Consider the following 22,003-nt stretch of genomic DNA (forward strand, 5'->3'; position numbering starts at 1 on the left):
CTGGGCATGCGCGGAGCGCGTGCGCAGCGGCCTTCAGTGAAGCTGCGCCCTGAGGAGAAGCCGGGGCGGAGGCGGAGAGATGGCGCTGGGGTAGGCGGGGCGCGCAGGGGGCAGCTGAGGGCGAGCCGGGTGCTGAGGGGCGACTTCCAGGGTACGAGCGAGGGGGAAAGGGGTGAACGTCAGGCAGGGATGGGAGAGCGTGGGGGCTGAGCGGGAAGCGCTAGCATGAGGGGGAAGAGCGGGCCGCGACAGAGGGAGGCGGGAGCCCTCCCAGGCCGCGCGCCCCGGTGCCTGCAGCTCCCGCGGGCTGCCCCGCTCGCTGTGGGGTGGGAGCGCTCCGAGGGGGAAGCCGTGCCTCAGGGCCGCAGGGCGGCCGGGAACCCGCCTGGCCATTCGCCTGTTCTCGCTTGCGGCTGCTGAAGCACGCTGGGGTAGCGGCGGTTTGCGAGCCCGGGCCCGTGGAAGGTTGATGCGCTGACCGAAGAGGGACGCTATTTCGGTGCTTCGTGCTGCAGATGTCGGTTTTGCTAGCCTCCGTCTGTGTACTTCCAAGCGTGCGGTCATGTCTTTTCGTTCGTCTAGCAGATGCCAGCAGCAGGGTGTTGTGTGCGTTGTGTTGTAACGTGGCTATAAAAGTCACAGGTTTATTCCCATACGTTCTTAAATCTGTCTTTCATTTCACAAGAAGTATTTGTCCCTTCATGGTAATTGAGCATCTAATCATATACTGAAGGCAAGTGTGAAGAACCGTGAGGGTTGATTATCATATATAGAAAATGACCACAGAGAACCTTCCGTCGACTCAAGAAAGTGTTTCTGTTTTAAGAGATGACAACACAAGTACTTTGAACCAATAAACTCTGTTGCAACCTTTTTATTCTGACCATTTCATCTTTGTGCTGGAATTGATTTGAAAGTGAAATTAATAAACAGCAAATATGATTGTTTTCATTATCTCTACTTAAAAATGCAAAATCTAGACAAATGGTATGATGAAAGATAGAAAGAAAAATAATTGCTACAGTCTCAGGATCTGTCACTGCCATGTCATAGGGTATAATATAGAAATGTTTAAAGAGGGTCCAGCTCAATATTGAATGTCAGTGTAGCACATAATAGTGTCCTGAAAACAACATCATTGTGTTAGCAAAGTTTTGGGCACACACTACTCCTCTGGTTGATTTATACCAAGCCTCTTGATAGGATTTATTAGCATGGGGAGTGGGTCTAGTAAATGTAGAGTAGAGCAACCCCACACTAGTAAATTTGCAGGGAAATGCCTTCTGATCTCCAGTTAGCTCAGGGAGTGATACTGTAATCAGCATAAACCAAGCCAATACTACATTACCCTCAGGAGAGCCAGTGCTGTTCAGCTGTTTGCTACCCTGCTTCTCCCCTTTGTTCAGTTATAGCTGTGGAATAAGTTGGATCAGCTCACACATACAACCTAGAGCAGGCACGCGTGACTGGACTGAAAGGGAGGGCAGATCAATCTCTTTTGGCAGCACTCTGCAGTTAGGTCTGCATAAGCGAAACAAAACTAGTGTTATCTGCTCCGACATCTCCATCCCCTATATCCTTGAGGATACAGAAGTCTCCTTATTCATAATAGATGGCCTTTTGAAAATGTGATTTTACCGAACAATGCTTAACTAAGCTATCCACACAGGCTAATATTCACAGATATATGAAAAGTTATTTTCTATCTTCTTTTTTTAAAGTCTTGATTTATACTAGAGGATGTCATACACAATGTGTTTAAGACTGGTGCTTTTTAAATGGGTTCCAAGTATGAGATTTGTGAGAGAAGCAAGACTAATCAATACTTAGAAGTTTAACAGTGTCTTTAAGATCCCTCTTTTTCCATGGCAACCTTTGCTTGCTAACTTAATTCTGCCTGCCGTAACGTAATTCTCAATCATACTGGGCAACAGCACTATCCAATTACATTAAAAGAGAATTCTGCATTTAAATTTAGAAGTTTTTGCTTTACATCTTCATTTTGTTATTAACATTTTCTTTTTCAAAAGTGTTACAATTTGAGCCCGATTTTCTGTTTTATTAAATTCTGCTACTTGCAATGGGGTCTTTCTGAGACTATTAGCAGCTAGTAAATTTGCTTTTTCTCCTTGTGACCAGTTTACGAGGGAATTTGCAGCATTAAAATGACCAGCCTTGCACGCACAATGCAATGGAGTATCCTTGCTGCTGTCTAAGGCATTAATGGCTGCCCCATGGCTCAGTAATAGATTTATCAAGTCGCTGTGTCCATATTCCGCTGCAATATGCAGTGCGGTCTTTCTCCAAATGTTTCTATCATCAATATTTTTGTTTTTCCCTGATGTCAGAAGAACTTTTACGATCTCTGTGTTTCCTTTGATGGCTGCATAGTGCATCGGAGTACATCCATCCATGTCCTTAGCTCCAAGTCTTCCTTTTTTAGCTAGCAGGGCTTCCACAATACTGACATGTCCTCTCACAGCTGCAGTGTGCAGGGGAGTCTTTTTCTCCTTGTCTTGTGCGTTGGGGTCAGCATTAGCATTCAGCAGCATCTCTACCATTGTTTTGTCTCCCCTTTCAGCAGCAAAATGTAAAGGTGATTTTAACTGCTTATCCTTAACGTTAACATTGGCTTTGTGGTGCAAGAGCTGTTGGGCAACATCAGTGTTACCTCTTTGACTTGCAATATGCAGGGGAGTAACAAACTCTTTAGTGGCAGCATTAATTTTGGCCCCAGCATTAACTAAAAGGCCAACTAATGCTCCTTTATTATGAACTGCAGCAACATGGAGCGGGGTTTCATCGGCTTGGTTCATAAGGCTAACTTCCATCCCTTTGCGCAGAAGCAGATTTGCGATGGAAGCAGCCCCAGCTTGAACTGCCAAATGCAAAGCTGTGTCTGAAGCAGGAGTCTTTATTCCGAAGTTCGCTCCCTTTTCGATTAGAACTTCTGCTGATTCAGCTTTGCCTGTTTCACAAGCCAGGAGTAGAGGAGTGTACTGCATTTCATTGTAGGCGTTTACATCCGTACCTCTGTCAATTAAAGCTGCTACAGTACCATGCAGATTTTTCTGTACAGCTCTAAAAAGAGCAGACTCCATTATGTCAGATGACAAATCTTTAGAATATTCTAGTAGTATTTTGAAGATGGATGGGTGGTTGCTGTTGAAGGCTCTTTCAGCCATGTTGGAATCAACACTGGCTCCGGCTTCTAGCAGTACTTTTGCAGTATTTTCAGAGCCCTGAGAAACAGCATAACTGAGAGCAGTCTGTCCTCTTTCATCCTTTCCATCAGTGGAGGCACCAGCTTTTAAAAGCATTTTTGCCAGACTGCTCTCATCTTTAAGAGCTGCCATGTGCAGATAGTTGTGCTGGTTCCTGTAGCTTCTTGCCTCTTCTTTCAGGAGCATCTTCAATATGTGACACTGGTTATTCTGTGCAGCCAAATGAAGTGGTGTCTTGCCTTCTGTATCCAAACTGTACATATAAGCACCACCTCGGAGGAGCGCTTTCACTGCATCACCATGGCCTTTCTCAGCAGCCCTGTGCAGTGGTGTTCTTCCTTTCTCGTCCTTCACATCTGGCTTAGCACCTTTGCTGATCAAATATTCCATTATCGTTAGATGTCCATTAGCAGCTGCAACGTGCAGAAGTGTTTCACTTGAAGAGTTTAGTGCATTAATATCATTCTCTTCCAATGTTTTCTCTAACTCAGAAAGATAGCCTTTAGCAACTGCATCAAAGATGCCAACATCAGAATGATCTTTTCTAGGTTTTGCTGCTCTTGAAAGTTGAGTTTCTTTTCCTTTCTTCTTACTAGCCCATTCTTGCTTTTTTCTTCTAGGACTGTCTTTTTTTTCCTGGTGCCATTCAGTGCTATTTTCAAACCAAACCTTGTCTTTTTCGAGTAAATATCCTACCAATTGTCTTCTAGCATCTCCAATGCTTTCATTTACTTCACTGACATATTTTCTCATCTTGCTATAAAGTTTTGGCTCCACTTGCTTTAAACATGGATAAAAAAAGAGCCTGCAGGCTCGTTCGCCTTGAGAAATTAGTATGTCTAATACTCGAGCGTTCTTTTCTGTTCGTGTCCTGTAGAAACTCATGACCATCTTTTTTTCTGGCGTAAAAATACCATTTTCTATCAGCCAGTTCAGAAGATGGTCTGGGTTGTTTATGCCTTCTACTAGCTCTTGTTTTTTAGTCCTTAGGACTTCAATTGCGTATGGATTTGTAAACAGGCTAGTTGAATGCATGATCATGTTGCTAATCAGAAAGTGAATTGCTATTGTTTGATGTTTGAAGTTAAATATGAAATAGCAAAGCAGGCTCACATCATTTCACACATTGTTTTCATAGAAATATGAACCAGCAACCGTTGTAGTTCAGTGATAAATCTTTAAAGAATGAGAAAGAAATCAAAACTCCCTCACCTTTGGTTTTCTAGTTGTTAGAAGTCCTTTGATGTTCTCTGTTTTTCCTTAGCAACAAGTGAAGTTTAGTAACAAAACAAAAACCTGTGATACGTAAAGATATTCCACTCGGAAGGCTTCTTCCAGATTTTTAATGCATAATTAGGGACCAAAAAAAAAGGTTTTGTGAACCTGATATTTGAATAGAATATATTTGTTTATGGAGTTCCTCTGTTCCTCTGGCCAAGCTGTTTTTTGTAGGTGCCTAAATGACCAGTCTATTAAACATGACAAAAGAAAATTCATGGCATAGTTACTGTTGCCATGATCACATACCTTGTATGATCTTAAATGAAAGAGTACACATTGCCAGATACGTAGGTGAAAGCCCTATAATGTAATGAAATAAAACCATAAAGACCTAGATAAAAATAAACTGTATAAGCGGCTAGTTATAAAAAGTGATCCGGCCTTTCTAATATGAGTTACAACTTCAGTCTATGAGGTATATTTAACTTAGAGGCTATTTAGCTTGTCATTCCTGCTGTAACCTGGAGTCTGTCTGGAACTTCATTCTTTTACATGAGGTGGATCAAGGCGTGTGATTCAGTATGCAACATTTAAAGTATAATTAAATAGAGCTTCAAATCTGTGAATATGTATAGTCTTCAATATGGGTGTAGGACCTTTGAATCTAGCTGTAATTAATTTAACTTATTGGTATTAAAATTCCTTATGGAGAGAAGGAAATAAAATAATAATAATCTACACATTTTGAAACCAACTGAGAGAGAAATTGAGATTACAGAGTTCTGTAAGAGCTAGAAGTAAAATGAGCTGAAAAGCTGAAAGCTTGATCTTATTTAAGCAAATGGAGAGTTTTGCCATCTGTTTCTTAGTTCAGTGCCCTTTCTGTTGGGTCCTGCTGCCTTTGCATGTATTTTCTTTAATAGTATGTACAATGTGACTGATAAGATTTTTAATTTTTTTCTGTTGACTTTAGTTTTATAAGTAAGATCGCAAAACTTATTCTATTAAAAAAAAAAAATTTATTGAAGAAATAGCCGGGAAAGGCAAGACTTTTAATATATATTTTGAAAGCCAGCCAATTACCAAGTCAGCAAATTTGACAGCCAATTTAAGAGCTCAATAATTTCTCTGAAATGCAAAGAAGGGCACTACACCAAGAATAGCAAAACCTTTGTCATCTAGTTAATGATTGTTAACACATAACACTGAAAACTATGGTTTATTGTAGGGAGTCAGGAGGTCTGAATTGTGTCCCAAATCTGCTAATGACTCAGTCTGTGATCTGCAAATTATTTAGTCTTCAGATTTAACTTAACAAAGTATTGAAGATCTATCTGTGTCTTGAGTAAATTAATAGTACTTACTTAAAGTTTGGTGAAATGGGATCTTTGTGTCATCATTATTATCATTCCCATGCAAAATAGAGATAGCAATACTCGATTACCTTCACAGGAAAGTTTGGAGTTCTGGCAATGAAAAATGTTACGTGAGTGCTGAGCAGTACCTTTAATATAGACAGCACAAGAATTTTTGGCACTCCTGAAAAACTTAAAAACAGAAATTGTGATATTCTTTAAGAGTCTATTAGTATGGCAGTAATTCCCTAGTGTGCTGAATACAGAAATTTTACTAGTAAACACTACAAATGAAAGGGTGCAGTACCCCTAACTGGCCTTGAGGAGGAACATTTGAACAATATATGCAGGCAGCATCTCTTTCAGAGCCACTGTGGGACTTTATTTTGGGAAAATAATATGCAGAAAATTACTTGTTACTAGATGCAAATCACAGTCTTCAAAATATAATGATGCATTTTTGAAAAAAAATTCTTCATTATAAGTATATGACTTATGAGGAAATTCTGTCTTAAAACAAGAATCACATTTGACAAGAAATTTTTGGAAGCTTGTTGTATGGATTAATTTTTAGAAATTATGTTTTAAAAGCCTTTATTTTCTAATTAGTATTTTAACTACTTTTAGAATTAAGCCTTTGTTCCAACAATGACTTCACAAAAAGATTAAAAATGCAAATAGCTGAGAAGAGATTCAGAATTGGCTATTTGAAGCATCCTTTTTGTTTATATCTTTCTAACTTATTAACTCTATTTATTTGACATATAAATGTTTTAGAGAAGGGAAAAATACTAAGGTTCCACACCTCTTCTCCTTTAATTAGGTACATGAGGCCACAAACGCGTGGGATCACCAGGAAGGTCTTCATTAAAAATAAGAATGGCAAAATTTAATATTACTAAAGATCTCAGAAAAGAAGTAAGTTGGAGAGAGGAAGAGGCAACTCTTTGGCCTTCTTTGTTATCTTTTACATTTATTTGTTATCTGAGGAGCATAAGGTGATTTTTTTTTCTTGCTAAGTACTTCACAGGCCACTTTTATTTCTACTGGCTTCTTTTGCTCCACATATGCAAGGACTGTTCCTTATTAGGTTATTTTGAAAAGAAAATTATGGGGTTTGCTTCTGTCTTCTTTGTCAGATAGCACTTACGGGTGTTTGTGTTCAGCAGTATGGGTATATAGCAGGGATATATAGCAGATCAGCTTAGGGTTGAGGAAATTTTATGTTTTACTCTAGAAGGATGTAGTAAAAAATTCTGATTGGTACTAGTGCAGGTTCAGCTTCAATAGTGCCATCGGACAAACTTCACGCTGTAGGTGTGCCGATTGTATTGTAATTCAGTGTGTTGTCAAGAAACCTGTAGTGAGTAGATTGTCATGACATAGAAATGCTGAAAATGTTCACATAGACCACTTAAGGTCTAATATCATTGTGAAACGCGGAAGTAGGACTCTGTCTATATGTAAGATTACCTTAATTCAGATAGGTCTGTGTACACTCTGCACTGACTTTGTGGGACAGTATCAGCTGAAAACAACATGGTAGAGTTTAGAGCTGACCTTAAAAAGGGCAGGCGATGCTATTGGTAGGAAAGATCTCTGTTTTGGCCTCTGCTGAATAAGTGTCCACATAGCGAGCGTCTGCGCGCTGTTTTAACCCAGCCGTAGCTGGTCTGAGAAAGAAGGCTTGAGCCAGTTATTTCTGACATGCAGTCTCAGTTGCGCTACTAACTTGTGTCCTTGGGCAAATCACTTAATCTCTGTGCCCTGTTTACACAAGCATTAAAAAAGGAAATTTTTTTCTACCTCACAGACATGTCCTAAGTGTTTATTAACGTTGGTGCAGTGCTTTGAAGTTATAGAGTGCTTTGAAGTTTTTGTCCTTTGAAGTATTGTTTTCTGACTTCTCCAAGATGAACATTTATTTCTTAAATTAACACGTGCCTGTGTTTTCTAGCTTATTTTATGTTGCTATGTCATCATCAAATATACATTTAATTTTCTCTATTTTAATTTCTCAAAGATGAAAGCAACCCAAGCTGCCCCTGCTAAATAAACACGGGAGGTGACGTGGCTGTGGGAGTGAGGACCCTGTAGAGGTCACCATTTCTCCACCCAGGCTTTCCCTGCCGCTGTGCCTACTGTCTTCTGCTGAAACGGCTTGTAATGCAGCTGAATGACTTCCAGTAATTTCTTATGTTCTCCAGGGCATTTTCTTGATAAAATTGATGGAAAGCCAAACATTAATAACACGGTTTCACTCACCGTGATATTTTTATGTGTACTTCAATTTCATTGTTTGCAGTAATGCCAACTGTTTACTGGGGACGTCTGTTGCTGTAGAATAACTAGTCTGTAAGAGATAATAAAGCCACCATCATTATCTAAACATCATGAGGGATGGAGAAATATATCTGGGTAATCAAGGCGTTCTCATTAATAAACATGGCTCAGGAATAAAGCTTTGGTTTGGATAACCAGAAATCTAAGCACGGCCTAGCTGGTTGAGGCTGAACTATATTTAGGTATAGCTAGATTGAGGAACAGCAGTGTTAGAAGTGTTTATGATGATGATTAGAGTGTACTTGACTTATTGTAACACTGGAAGAGAAGCTGACTAGTCAGAATGTCTGCAAGAGAGACAAAATGTAGTGCTTAGTTTTGCCTAAAGATTAACTGCAGTAAATTAGGGAAGTCAAAAGGGGAGCTTTGGCACTGAGTGATCTTGTTTGTGTTAGTCATATTTCTGCGGAGAGTAGGCTCTGGGGCCTTCCTGGTGCTGAGAAATCTCTACCCTGGCTGGTATTTAAATATGAGGTGTTCCCTAGAGTAGTGCCGTCCTCTGAGTGGTACTGGCACACACAGAACATGCGTATCATCAGGGCCTTGAGCGGGGACCTGCTGGAGGGAGGGGAAAGCTGATCTGCCCAGTCTCATGTTTTGCATCTCAGACTAGCACGCTGGGCTCCCATCTTATCCTCTCGGCAACTTAGGCGTTGGCAGGGTATAACCATCCCTGCAGAGCCCTGTGCCAGGTCCTATACTTGAAAGAGGTACCTCGCAGAAGGCACAGCTTCCCAGCTTTGTCCACTATTCATGGATGCTTTCAAAATACTAAGTAATAATACCACAGCTGATATAATAATTCAGGTATTTTATTCTATTTCCAATACAAGTCATGATGTTATCCCAGCACTATAGTACTCATATTTCCTCAAGTATAAACAAATGAAGGTCGTGTTAAGCGCTGCACCCATACAAAGCAAAATGTTCTTTTTTCCAACGATTAGTGTGTACTTTTACAAAGTTCCCAACCTGGGGTGACTGTAAATGGATAATACACATCTGCAAAGGGCCCCTGATGGCTGTAAATGCTGATAGAGCAGGCTGTCTATCTGGATCGAACTGTAGGAATGAGGCTTAACGTACGTAACTCAGCCAAAGTGAGGATTAGGATTGGTTTTCAGTTTACCATGCATGTATTAGTGAAGTTAAAGAAGAAACCGAACTACTTAGAAACCATTTTTTGCCATTCAGGTTTTTGAATAATTAGATTTAAGTATTTTTCCAAAGTTCTTCATGGAATTACTTGCCAGGTGGTTTTCTGAGAAGTAACATAGTGGAGGTAGAAGGAAAAAAAGCTTTCTTATTTAGCTTCACAGAGCTAAGGAAAAACAATGCTCTTGTTTCAGAACATAATAAATAAAATAAAGGTTGGTTTGAAACAAACAGAAAAATGTTAGTAATGATATGATGAAATATATATTTAGTTACTCTAATTTTCATAGTGCAAAGAGAAAAATACTAAAATTTTTGTGTCTAAGTGATGAGTATTACTTGTTATTGGTTTCTATACATACTTATTCTGCGAAAGTCTTTACTGTCACAAGCTTAATTTAAATTTAAGAACTAATTTGCCTGTTAATCTGTTGGCTAAACCTGTATGGACACTAATACTGATTTTACTAACGAGGAGATACCATTTTCCAATTCGTTGGCTTAAAGTTGTATCAGTGTCATGATTTTAATAATAATTAGAATTTTAGAAGTTTAAATGTGTCCTTTCAGACCAACGGTAATAGAAAGCAGTTATGGCAAAATGCTAGCCCTCATATCATTAGCATAAAATGTAAATGATGTAAAAGTATTACGTTACTAAATGCTGAGGCAGCTTCAAGGATCAGCAAAACCAAGTGGAGAGAGGGCCAGGGTTTTTCTCCAAAATGGGCAGATTTTTTTTCCATTTTAAACCAAACAAGACCTTGTGGTTTTGAGTCAGGAACATACACCCTGTCACTGAAATCTTACAGAAGAAAATACATTATAGAATCTAATCTTAACTGTTGAAGACCAAGATCCTCGTTACATCCCCTGTACTCATCAGGGCTAACCTTACTGGCGGCATTACTCCCAGAAGGTGAATACGGTGGTGCCACTGCATCTCCCACAGAAGCCTTTTGGCCAAATTTGCTTTGTAGATGTACAGTAATTTGTGAAAAACTATTCTGAATTTACACCAGTACGCAAGCAGAATTTTGTTCTGATTATAAAATGCTGTAGATATGAATAGAGACTAATGTGACTTTGAAAGGAAATAATGTTTTGCCACATCATAAACCAGTTTTAATTGCTGCCATTTATTAAGTTATTACAGTTAGATGTCAAGCATCAGACACAGTACAGACATTTACCTAAACAATGTCTTGCTAATGAAGTCTCCACACACACTCTTTGAAATTTTGCCCTCTCTGAGGAATCCATTTACAGTAAAATGTATATACATTTTATTTATTATGTCAAAAGAATTTTCAAATCTATTTATTCTAGTTCCACAGCTGTTTTTTTCTGAACTTGAAGAAATATAAAACTTATTTCAATTCAGTGTGGAAAACAATATTAGTATTTTTTGTTCTGGTAAGAAAAATTATGTTGTAATTACTCTATAAACCAATGCAGTATGTATTCTGCATTAATGATTATAAGCTTTAGTTTCTAAAGCTTACCACCATCTTTTTGCTTACCACCAGCAGCAAAAAGATACTGTAGTCTTGCAAGCGGGAAAGCAGATAGTAGTGAATAGGGGCTCAGTTAATTCCCTCTTTAAACCTCTTAGAGGGCAATTGAAACAGTTGGGCCTGACTGAGTCTAATTGGTCTTCCTGATAGACTTCTTGTAGTACAATGGAGAAGATTCCCTGCATCTGTTGCCTTCTCCACAGCTGTCATTTCAGGCCTCCATAAGCTTTTTTTTTTTTTTTTTCCTTAATATCCTAGCTTTGTTTCTTGTTTCTCTGTCTGTCTACCTTGAAAATGATTCCTGTATTCCCTGCTCTCTGAGCTTGGGAAGGTGGCTATTACATTGTGAGTCCTTTAGGTTGTTCTTATTGCCATAGTTTTACAGAAGACTGATAATAATTAGCACCATTTAAAAACATTCTGTGCAAGCTTATTTGTGACTCTAAGTGACTGTAATTCCTATGTTACTACTTTGCTTCTCAATTTTTCAATAGCATTGTTCACTGCAGTATGGAAAAGCAAGGCAACTCAGGATTAAGAAAGGTTGCCTGGCATTGCTGGTTTATCTTGTCTTCATTACTTTTTCTTTGTCTAGAATTTTATATTTAGAGAAGAAGCAGGTTAATTTTGGTTATTTCATATTAAATGACTAAAATATCACTTTCGTTTAAATTCTACTTGCCTTACTACTCAGATATGTTACCTGTACATCTTCCCTATTCTATCTAAGCCTCCTTATCTATAGCACTTTCCTAGTCTTTAGACAATTCAAATTACTCAAGGGGCTTGCTTGTAACCACATTTTTTTAAAAAAATTGGTACTTTTTCCTTCCTTGTTTTGGAAAAAGATATGGAAGCATTTAATTTTATTTTTTTTTTCTGATTATAGAATCATAGAATGGTTTGGGTTGGAAGGGACCTTTAAAGGTCATCTAGTCCAACTCCCCTGCAATGAGCAGGGACATCAACCAGAGCAGGTTGCTCAAGAGCCCCATCCAAACTGACCTTGAATGTTTCCAGGGATGGGGCATCTACCACCTCTCTGGGCAACCTGTTCAGTGTTTCACCACCCTCACTGTAAAAAATTTCTTCCTTCTATCTAGTCTGAATCTACCCTCTTTTAGTTTAAAACAATTACCCCTTGTCCTATGGCAACAGGCCCTGCTAAAAAGTTTGTCCCCATCTTTCTTACAAGCCCTGTTTAAGTACTGGAAGGCTGCTATAAGGTCTCCCTGGAGCCTTTTCTTCTCCAGGCTGAACAACCCCAACTCTCTCAGCCATTCTTCATAGGAGAGGTGTTACCTTTATTATCATTCATTTGTGCTCCATCCTGATCAACTGGTTAAAATCATCTTGGATTTTTACTTGTATTCAGTTTATGTTTGTTTTACATCAAAATGAAATTTAACTTCCCTAGTATAGCAATGCTAGAAAATCATAGGCATGTAATTGTTTCTTTCTTATTAGTGTTCTAATCTTTTCACAATTCTGTAACTTGCTGAGTTCCTTTTGTTCAGTTTCACAGTATTTCTCATTGCTAGAGGATTTTCTGAGGCATATGGAGTTGATTCTTTCACATGTTTTCTCCTCTTTACAGTTCTGAGAGCTTCCCCTGTCTTCTGCTTGAATCCTCTGGCTTTGGCTGACCATTTTGGTTCCCCCAGAATTTATGTGTCTTCTTGAGTGTCAGGATCTGGATTCCTGCACCTCACATTAGTTCCAATTCAGCAAAGTATATAATCATACATCTGACTATAGAGAGGTGCCTCAGTGGAGTGTACGTTTGACTCCCAGAAACTTTAGTAGGGCATTAGCACCTCCTATCTTTTTCTGAATTCTGACTTATGCTTTAGTATTAAGGAATTGATTAATTGGAACACTGAATCAGGACCTCAGCTCTTCTCCTGTCTGTTTGACTCCGTGAGAAATACCCTTGTTGATTTGGATAGCTCCCTAAATCACAAAGTCCTAACAACTCCTCCAGATTCATGGTGTTTGCTTTCCTTGGCATATCCCAAAACATCCTTCTCTGTTCAGCTGCACCTGTGATATTCCAGCAGCTCTCTTTGTTCCCAAGCCATTATGTCTTCCTACTCAAATTTCCATTCAAAGAGTGATTCATGCAGCAGGGGAAAGGCATGACCTAGCTGCCCCCTCAGTTTCCATTGCTTTGCAAATCATGTGCGGTCTCATCTGAACCAGAGCTTTTATTTCAGACTTCTCTATTCCCATTCCTGGAACTAATTCTTTTATTCCTTACTCCTGTAGTCTGCACTGTGAGGAGAGAAATGTTTGCTGCATAAAGAGACTTTTTTTTTAAACTAGCTTTGGTCACAGGAGCAATGAAAACACATCAGCATGGATTTTCTTTCCCCTAGGAATGCCTTTTCTCACAGCAGATGAATACGTATGGCTGTTACCTGTGCTGTAGCTACTCTGTAGACAAAGCACAAGCTTGACTCATTACACCAGCATCCTTTTTTTTAATAATAGCTTTCATACTCTGAATGTTTGGTTCTGATGTCCAGCTGGAGAGAATTGCACACCTCCACCAACAGTCTTTACAAGAGCTGCATGCTCTTCAGTCCTTCTTTCTAATGCTTTTGATGTCTTCTATTGTCCCCTCCACTACTTTCCTCTTCATCCTTTGAATATTACTACCTTACGCCTTTTTGAGTCTCCTCTTCCACCATTATTCCTGTATCTCATTTACAACTTCCTTTACTGTGCAGTAGAAGCATTCCCTATTTGAGAAAGTTTTTAAGGTTTGTTTTTCATTTTGTTTTTCCCTTGCCTAAATAGCAGTTCTGGGTTTACAAGACTCTCAGGGTTAAATTGTATTCTCTGAGACTTCTGGGACTCCTGCCAGGTGACGTGGAAGATGCTGAAGAGGCATCTAGACCCATTGTAGTCTACCTGTACGTGTATTTTCTGCTGTTATGGTTCCCAGTGAAGCAAGCTCTTTGGCTCAATATGTATAGCATAATAGTACACAGAATAGTAAGATGTCTGCTAGGGATTTTAGAAGACCCAGACTGAGGAAAAAATAGTGATTTTTAACAAGTACTTGCACAGTGAATTAGCTACAATAAGTAAAGAGATGAGCTAGAGAATCAACCTTTTTTTTCCCCTTGTGTCACAAGACATAGGCAAAGCTTAGTTTCAACTAAAAGTTAATACAGCAGCATGAAAATGGGATCAACATAACATTAAGAAATGAAAGAAGGGATATTGTAGTGACAGCTCAAGCTATATTAGCACCTTCATGTTTAATTCAATAAAATATCGCTATTTAAAATTTATCTGAAGCAGCCAGAGCTTGCAATAGAATTCAGAGCAAACCTACTAGAGACTATACATGGCCATGGCATGCTTGCTAGAAATATTGGCAAATTTAGCTTAATGGTAGCAGATTACATCTCAGATTTGCACTTTCCATACTGTTTTGGTTTGGTACCTGTATTACTTTCTCTTTGAATCTTTTAAATCAAAAACTATTAAACATCTTTTGCGCTCTGTAGGCTTGCTTTTTGTTAGTTTATTTTACAACAGGTTGCATTAATGTTATCCAGATGTGACTTTCAGTTTTGCACGAATTGGCACCAAAACCAAGAGGATGGTAGTTTGTTCCCCCTTCCTCTCTTTTACTCACTGGCATAATTTCCATCCAACAAAGCTTTTCAAAAATAAGGAAGGAAAAGGCCTTCCTGTACAAGCTTCCTGTGAATCCTATCCAGATATAAAAGACTTGTGTAAAAGCTTGGCAGGCAATCCCAGCATATGCCACTTAGTGACTTCCTTATTTTATGCTATCGTGCCACGTACAGCAAATGAATCTGAAAATCAGAGTAATTTCCATTCATTTTCAAATAAGAAATTTTAAATGGTAAATTTCCTATCTGTGTATAACGCCCACATTTTAAATTAAAAGTTTTGAATGCTGACAGCATTAGTCATAGGAAATCCTGTATGAACATCCAGCACTTAAGTTGGACCTTCCCCTAGATCATGCCATAGAAGGAGTTTACAGGAAAACATTCTGTTACTCTTAAATACTGCGTTGATTTTTAACCCATTACATGCCACTGCATCTGGTATGACAGTGTTTTTTTCTAGAGCCCATTTCCCATTTTCTTGTGATCAAAATGGTATTGAAAAACTATATATTTCAATGCTAAAATTTTCTGTATTTTAATAATATGCCAGTAGCATTCTGTAGATACATACGTATGTATACGTATACACCCTCCCCCATGAACACCAACAGTCTTCAGTGTATGCTCTTCAGAAGAAAATTAATTTGAAGAAAAAATATTGTTTTAGAATATTATATTGGTTATAAGGGAACCAAGTGCTTCTAACAGCAGGATGTAGAATTTCTTTATAGTTGCATATATATGGTTAATCTCATACCAATATATTGCATAAAATACTATATACAGTATAAGTATTTTAAAATATTCAGTGCAAAAAAAACCCCCTGATGTTCACAGAAACACAGAGCTTTGATAAATAGGCTTTGCTGTGTGCGGTTGTGCTGGTTAACCCATTCCCTTTCCCACCCTTCTGCCCCTACCACTCCCAGAGATGGGGAAGTAGGCTGGGATATGTGTATCCAGCGCAGCCGATCCACAGCGCAGTGTACTGGCACAGGACACTGCCATCAATGACCTTAGGGAGGGGATAGGAGAGACCTGTCACCCATCCTCTTCTGCAGCTGTCGTTAGAAAGGCAGCCATCGCTGTCAATTTTTAGTTAAATTGACTGTAAAATTTTAAGTTAGGTGTATCAGCTTACATTCATTCTCTGTTCTTGAGATACACGCTGTCTTGGATAAACGTGAGGCAAAATAGCAGGTTACCACAGACAGCAGTTCACACGCAGCTCAGGCGCTGTGGTGGTGGTAGTCTGTGAGTGGCAGCGGGGCTACCACCATGCTCAGGGGAGGATTTACTGGACATGAACTTCAGTGTCAGCAGTATGTTACTACCTTAAAGGACAGACTCGTACCACAATGCTGAGAGGGCAAATATATCAATATTAACGTTTTAATTATCAGCTTCAAACAAACTGTATAGCTCAGTAAAAATGGAAAGCTAAAAAAGCCAACATAACTTTGTAAATTAAACCATAATATGGTCAAGGCATGAAAGTAACATATACAGCTATGTTGCACAGGATCATTTTCATATTACATGGGTAAACCAACTTTGATAGTTTCTTTGTCTTTATTTAAAAGGAGCAATCCCACAACGGACATTATATCTCTTTAAAAAAAAAAATTCCTAGTTATCATTTTCATTTAGTGGGAAAATCCCACACATGTTGAGTTACTGTGGAACAGCTGGCTTAAATTAAGGTTTCAGACTTAAGGAAGGAATCCCAGAGCATAAAGTATCAAATAATAGCCAAATTCAAGATCAGGATGAGGCTTGTGATGTTAGGCATGGCAAGCATATATTAGGCAAACGAACTTAAAGAATCATAGTTTTTTTGTAATGTGGTGAATCATAGTACTCCAGTTTTAGATCAAAATACAGCAATGTTTAAATATAGTTTACTATAGTTTAATAAATGAATCAAAATACATTTTAATATATCATTGTTCATAGGTGAGAGGCTTTAGACTATGCAAATACTGATGGATGACAATAAAAGAAATAGAAAGCCATTAAAAATTCTCAGTATTTGAGACCTCTACTTCTATTCTGACTTTTCTCATGAATTTAAAGAGCCTTTCATATATTTTTGGAGCTCCATCATTATAATAATTTTTGTTTGTATAGGCAAAAGTGATAATTTTTACTGGCTACATGGAGAGTTTCTGTTTGTTTTCAACCTATACTTATAAAACTTCTCTTTTTCAACTCATAGACTCATGGAGTTATAGAGTCATTTAAATCAGAGTGTAGATCTCCGAGAAGTCAGTATTATTCTGTAGATCCAAACCAGAGGGAGGATTTACGCCAAGACATAGTTCTTTGGTTTGGGGTTTTTCTTTGGTTTTGTTTTTTCAAGCCAAGACCTGAACTGCTTGGAAAAAGGAGAATTAAATTCAGTACTTCTCTTCTGCAGTGTAGATCTCCCTTGTGCTTCACACAACCAGCAGTTAGGGGAAATCATGTGTGGGACTATGAAGTAGCTCCTCATGTAAAGCTGGAGGTGGAATTTGAACTCAAATTCATTACTTATTGTGCTATTGTCTGATGTGATATCAGCTGAACCCCAGAAACAGCGAGGAATCTAGTTTTATTTTTGTATGTTAATTGCTAGGTCTTGCTTGTTCTTGTTTCTATACAGGTGGACAAGACAAGGAGTTTTATTTCTCCTTAATGCCCGTAGATCACTACTGCCACCACAGAAGTTAGACCCTCCTAAAGAGGCAGGGAAAGGGTGAGATGGTTAGTAGTGTGCTTTCACAGATTGATGGGCCTGCACTTCTGTGCTATGATGGGCAGTGTATTCCCAAAGGGGATGACGTTAGCTTTTTCTTCTTAGATTGGACTGTGGACGTGTCAAAACATTTAGAACTAAATTTCAGGAGAGAATACCATTAGAACGGCTACAGAAAACAGGCGGCACTATTCTTCAACTGAGCTGTTGGTGTTCCTAATTTGCAACAGATTCAGGAATGGAGCTGTTGCTAATAGAACAAGAATAACTTCCTAAAATCTTTCCTTCCCTGAGCTCATTACTTTGTTGCCTTTGTCACCATACTTTGTCATTGTTACCTTTAGAGTTTGACTGGAGATGTAACTGGCTTTGCTAGTAGCAAATAGATATTACAGATACCAACTGTGAGAGCGTTTTGTTAACCAAGTTGCCACATTCAACACACAGGCACATAACCATGGAAGCAACAACAATTAACATTAAGTTAAAACCCAAGCCTTTCTCATATTGCCAGTCTGGCATTTCCTGTCCAGTGAAAAACACAGCAGCAATTAATTTCTGCACATAAGAATGATAATGCAGTGAACAGAGGGGGCCAAGGAAATAGCTTGAAACTAATTTTGGGTGTGGTAGTGTATTTTGTAAGTAAATTCAAAACAGACATGGAAGCCAATATCAGGAACATGTGCAAGAAATTCCATTTATAAGACTTTGAATAATAACCTCACTGCCCTCTTAAATAATTTTAAATATATATGCATAAAGTTAGTCATCTAACAAAAACAGTTTCATAAGCAGGTATACTAAGGACTCACAGTTCTCGTTCAAGTTAATGGGTGCATGAAAAATGTTCACTGTGAAAGTCAAACCATGTTTTATAGGTTTGTCCATATGGGAAGTTGAGCTTGTTTAACCAAAAGTGTGAATTCAAATTAAGTTAGTAAAACTGGTGCAAAATCTGCCTGGGCATTTTTGTAGTGTAATTTAAATTGGGAAGAATGACTTTAGGAGTCCTGACTCAATCTGTGGTAATTTGAAGATTGCTGGTGAGTATTTCTTACAGAAGATGCCACATCCCTACTGCTTGCACCTGCATTTATGTTCCACCTCCCCTACTACCCCCCATCATTTCAGGTGTTTGTAGAGCTGCTTGGTTAACAGAATAAGGGAAGCAATGCAGATTAAAATAAGTATCCTGCAATATTCCAAAAAAAGCATCACCAGCACAAATGAGGGAGTGGTAAAGAAGAGGCAAAGGAGGAGGGAAAAGGTGGCTGCTCAGGCTGGCACCGATGTGAAAAAAATGCTTACACACATCAAAGCTGAGCTCCCTAAGGCCGGGAGGCGGATCTGTCAGTGCTCGCCTGGCAGCAGCAGCCCTTGTAGCAGCCGGGGCCAACTGCTTAGCTACTGCAGTCCACAAACTGGCATATAAACCTAAACTGCTTTATTGGTAGCTTCTTAAAACACCACAGCAAAAGCTACTCGAGGTCATGCAGCAAGACCCCAAGTTATATCAAAAAAGTAAGACTGCATACTTGTGTACCAGTTTGAAACAATCAGTTTTAACGAGCTAGAGCTATGTAACTTTCTTATGAAACTAAAAATTTAGTCTGTGGCTAAGCAAATTCCTGATAAGGAAAAAAGTCTCTTGGGACAAAATATTTTGCTGTTGCTCATTTTCTTTCTTCCTTTCTGCTCTGGAAATTCTGACATCCCTGTTTCCCAACATAAGAAGATACTATGATTTTTAAACATGTTTTCTTTCCAGTATTTATCAGTGGCCTGATTTCCAAAACCGGTATATCCAGCATTTTTAGGACTTGTGCTACTTGTTGATAACTGTCAATCAGTATTTTGAGAAAGAATCAAATTGGCCAACTTTATTGTTACTTTCGCAAAATGACACAGAAGCAAAAGCTGTCAGTAGTAGTGAAGCTTAGTCAGGGGCACTTCCCTAAATATACTAAGCTTAGGTGGTTTTGGGAGTGCAGAAGTAGGAAATAAAATCCAGAAGTCTCTAACCAAGTTAATGTATTAAAAGTGCAGATAAATCTGCATAGAGAAAAGCAGCCTGCTTTTTCACAGGTCACAGCCCTGAAAACTGATGTAGTGGGAAATTAGAGAAAAATGTGCTGCTGCCTGCAGTGCTGCACTGGAAAGGTACTGGTTAGAAACCTCTGCTTCAAGGAGAAGGAACCTGGGCAAAGACCACGAAATTCTGCTTACATTCCATGACTTAAAGAAGGAAACTTTGCTGTTAACTTTTCAAGGGCTAGCTTTGGTCAGTAACCTTGTTGCAGACTAACTGTAAACTCTTGTACTGTCAGTCATATACTTACTGTATAGCTTCACATAGTTTCTATGTAATTTTGCATATAAAAGCACTTTGTTAATTAATTAGAATATATCTATATTTAGAAATACTTTATCTGGTTCAGTCAGGGAGCAGGGAGAATGGACAATCTTTATGATAGCAAAGCCAAACAAGAAAACTAGAGATGGATTTTGGCTTGAGAATTTGGGTTCTTTTTCTCCCCTTCGGGTATTTGGGCCAGACACTTGGTGATTATTTAGCATGATAAAGATCATATCTTGACTGAGGCCCTGAGACACCACTGGAGGGTTCATAGTAAGTCTTGTTTTTAATGACTTCTTGTAAGGAGTTTTGAACTGTTAATGTTTGGGAATACCTTAGTGTTTGTATAGGGAAAAAAGAGTGCACATTATGTATGTGATGCAGTAGAGTAAAACTTTGCCTACAGAAATTTGTTCATCACTAACACGTGGTGGATGTTTGCAGAACTTTTCTGTTTAGTAAAAGGAAGTGTCTCCTGATTCTAATCAGGTAATCATTACACCCTGGTTTCATCCTATCTGACTAAAGGCTCCTAAGTTAAGAAAAGTAGACTGCTGAGGCATAGGCACTTCCAATTAGCAATTTAGTTTACCCAGATCACTCTCTGAAGAGGTCCGTGCTTTTCTTTTAACCATAAGGAGAACTTGTGGTGCCTCCTAACCTAGATACCTCAGTTAGGTGTCAGAAGTTCAACTGAATACATCCAAAGCTGTATCTTTAAAGTGTTATGGTTTCACTTAAAAAGGAACTTCTTGTGTTTGACTTCTCAAGGTGAAAATAAAACAACTAAAGCTTGCAAGGTGGGTGCAGCAGCTCACAATTCTTCCTACTGTTAAAAGTTCTAAAACTACTTTTGGACACAAATGAAAATGAAGTTTTCATAGTTGCCAAGGTGCTTTGGTTTGCAGTCACACAGAGGCCAGCCACTTTGAGAACTGCATCACTTGAAATAGGTAGGCTCCAATTTTGGTAGTGCTAGGCCATGCTTTGAAACCTACCAGTAATCCATTCACTGGAGATTAAAAACTTTTTAAGTTACCTCTTTTCAGTATGAGTGCTATGTGAATGGCTTTGTGAGTTTAAATAGCAACATTCACTGGATTATGCCTGCATCATGCATGTTTTCATGACTAGTTATTAGAGGCATAAAAGGCATGATAACAGCAGACATCTAAAAGTCATGCCCACTAATTCATCATCGGGGATGAGAATTCAGTAAAATAGCCATGGACGCTTGGTTTTGAACCCTTAGCGTCCTCTGAAATAACTATGGTTATTCTATGATTAAAATGATGCAGGATCTCCCTACTCATTGCAATGATCAGTTTAAGAATTCAGACAAGCTGTTAAAATTAATCTATTTTTTAGTACATTTGCATGATAGCAGGTTTCATCTGAAGACTTCTCTGGCTACTACACCATCTGAGCAAAGGCTCCTGTTGCAGGCATCTGTGCAGCTTGTTCCAGGACTGTTTGCTTTTGAGCTCCATCTGCTGGAATTGTGTCCTGTTTCCCACATCTTTGGTGTTATTATGCTGCCAGGTTTCACAGGAATTGGTTTTAATTTAAACGAGAATAAGGAACAAAGTTCACAGTTCAGAGGAATTTCTAGCAAGTCGCTGGTCCTTTTGTTAAGGAATCAACCTAAAGATTGCTTGGAGAATACAAGGCTCAAAACACAAAATAATTGTGAGACTGAGGAAAATAAATATTAGTTCTTCCTCCACTTGTGTTTACAGAGTTAGTTTCTAGGTATTCTGTAGAGATTTGGACTAATCAGGTCAGTCATAACCTATCAAGTTCTGTATGAGATTTCAAAAATAGGTTACTCACTTTACTCATTTTTCTGAATTAGGTTTTTGTTTTGTTTTCCCCTAATGTCTGTTGTTACTTTATAACTAAGAAAATTAGCAGTGTTTTCAATATTGAATTAACTTTTAAAAAAGCCATTCTTCCCCATTGTAACTGTGTTTCTAGTATTTCAGAATATTTAAGGACAGAAGGGACTGTGACGAATGTCTAATTTGATTTTTGTAGTTCCATTGTTCCTTAACAAAAATGTACTGCAAAGAATAATGTGCAAAATTGGAAAAGGGGGCCCTGCTGTGCAAAACCACTCTAAAACTGTTTAAGTAATCAGAGGCTTTCACGGTAAATTGTATGATGACTTTCTAAAAGTTTTCTTTGTAAGAAGCACCATTCTCTGTTCAGAGGATATATTATAACGTTCCTGTCAACAATAATGTATATGTGTAGAATTAGGATTGCCACCAGTCCTTGGGCGCAGACGCTGGTTTTGGCAGTGCGTGTAATTCTAAAGAACAAGCACTTCTCTGGAAGAATTACCTTCTCAAAAAGCTACATTTTTAATTTTCCTTTTCTTTAGTTGGCTGATACTACCTTCCTTCTCCCTGTCCCTAAGCTAATGCTAGATGT

General features: G+C 38.6%; 2 protein-coding genes across 6 annotated transcripts in view; one reads left to right on the plus strand and one right to left on the minus strand.

Annotated features, from left to right (window-relative positions):
- The first annotated feature begins 14 nt into the window (after positions 1-14).
- The window catches only part of FGGY (FGGY carbohydrate kinase domain containing), a 328,528-nt gene continuing 306,539 nt past the window's right edge, over positions 15-22,003 (plus strand). For all 5 annotated transcript variants that reach the window (XM_075508846.1, XM_075508847.1, XM_075508848.1 and 2 more), the window contains exon 1: positions 15-90. The gene's annotated coding sequence lies outside the window, so the exon portion shown is untranslated. The remainder of the gene's footprint in view (positions 91-22,003) is intronic.
- Positions 1,998-4,265, minus strand: LOC142412044 (CARD- and ANK-domain containing inflammasome adapter protein-like). Its single transcript, XM_075506648.1, has one exon. It carries the CDS (start codon positions 4,263-4,265, stop codon positions 1,998-2,000), a length of 2,268 nt encoding a protein of 755 aa, XP_075362763.1.

Source organism: Mycteria americana, chromosome 7 (assembly GCF_035582795.1).
Source record: "Mycteria americana isolate JAX WOST 10 ecotype Jacksonville Zoo and Gardens chromosome 7, USCA_MyAme_1.0, whole genome shotgun sequence".
NCBI lineage: Eukaryota > Metazoa > Chordata > Aves > Ciconiiformes > Ciconiidae > Mycteria > Mycteria americana.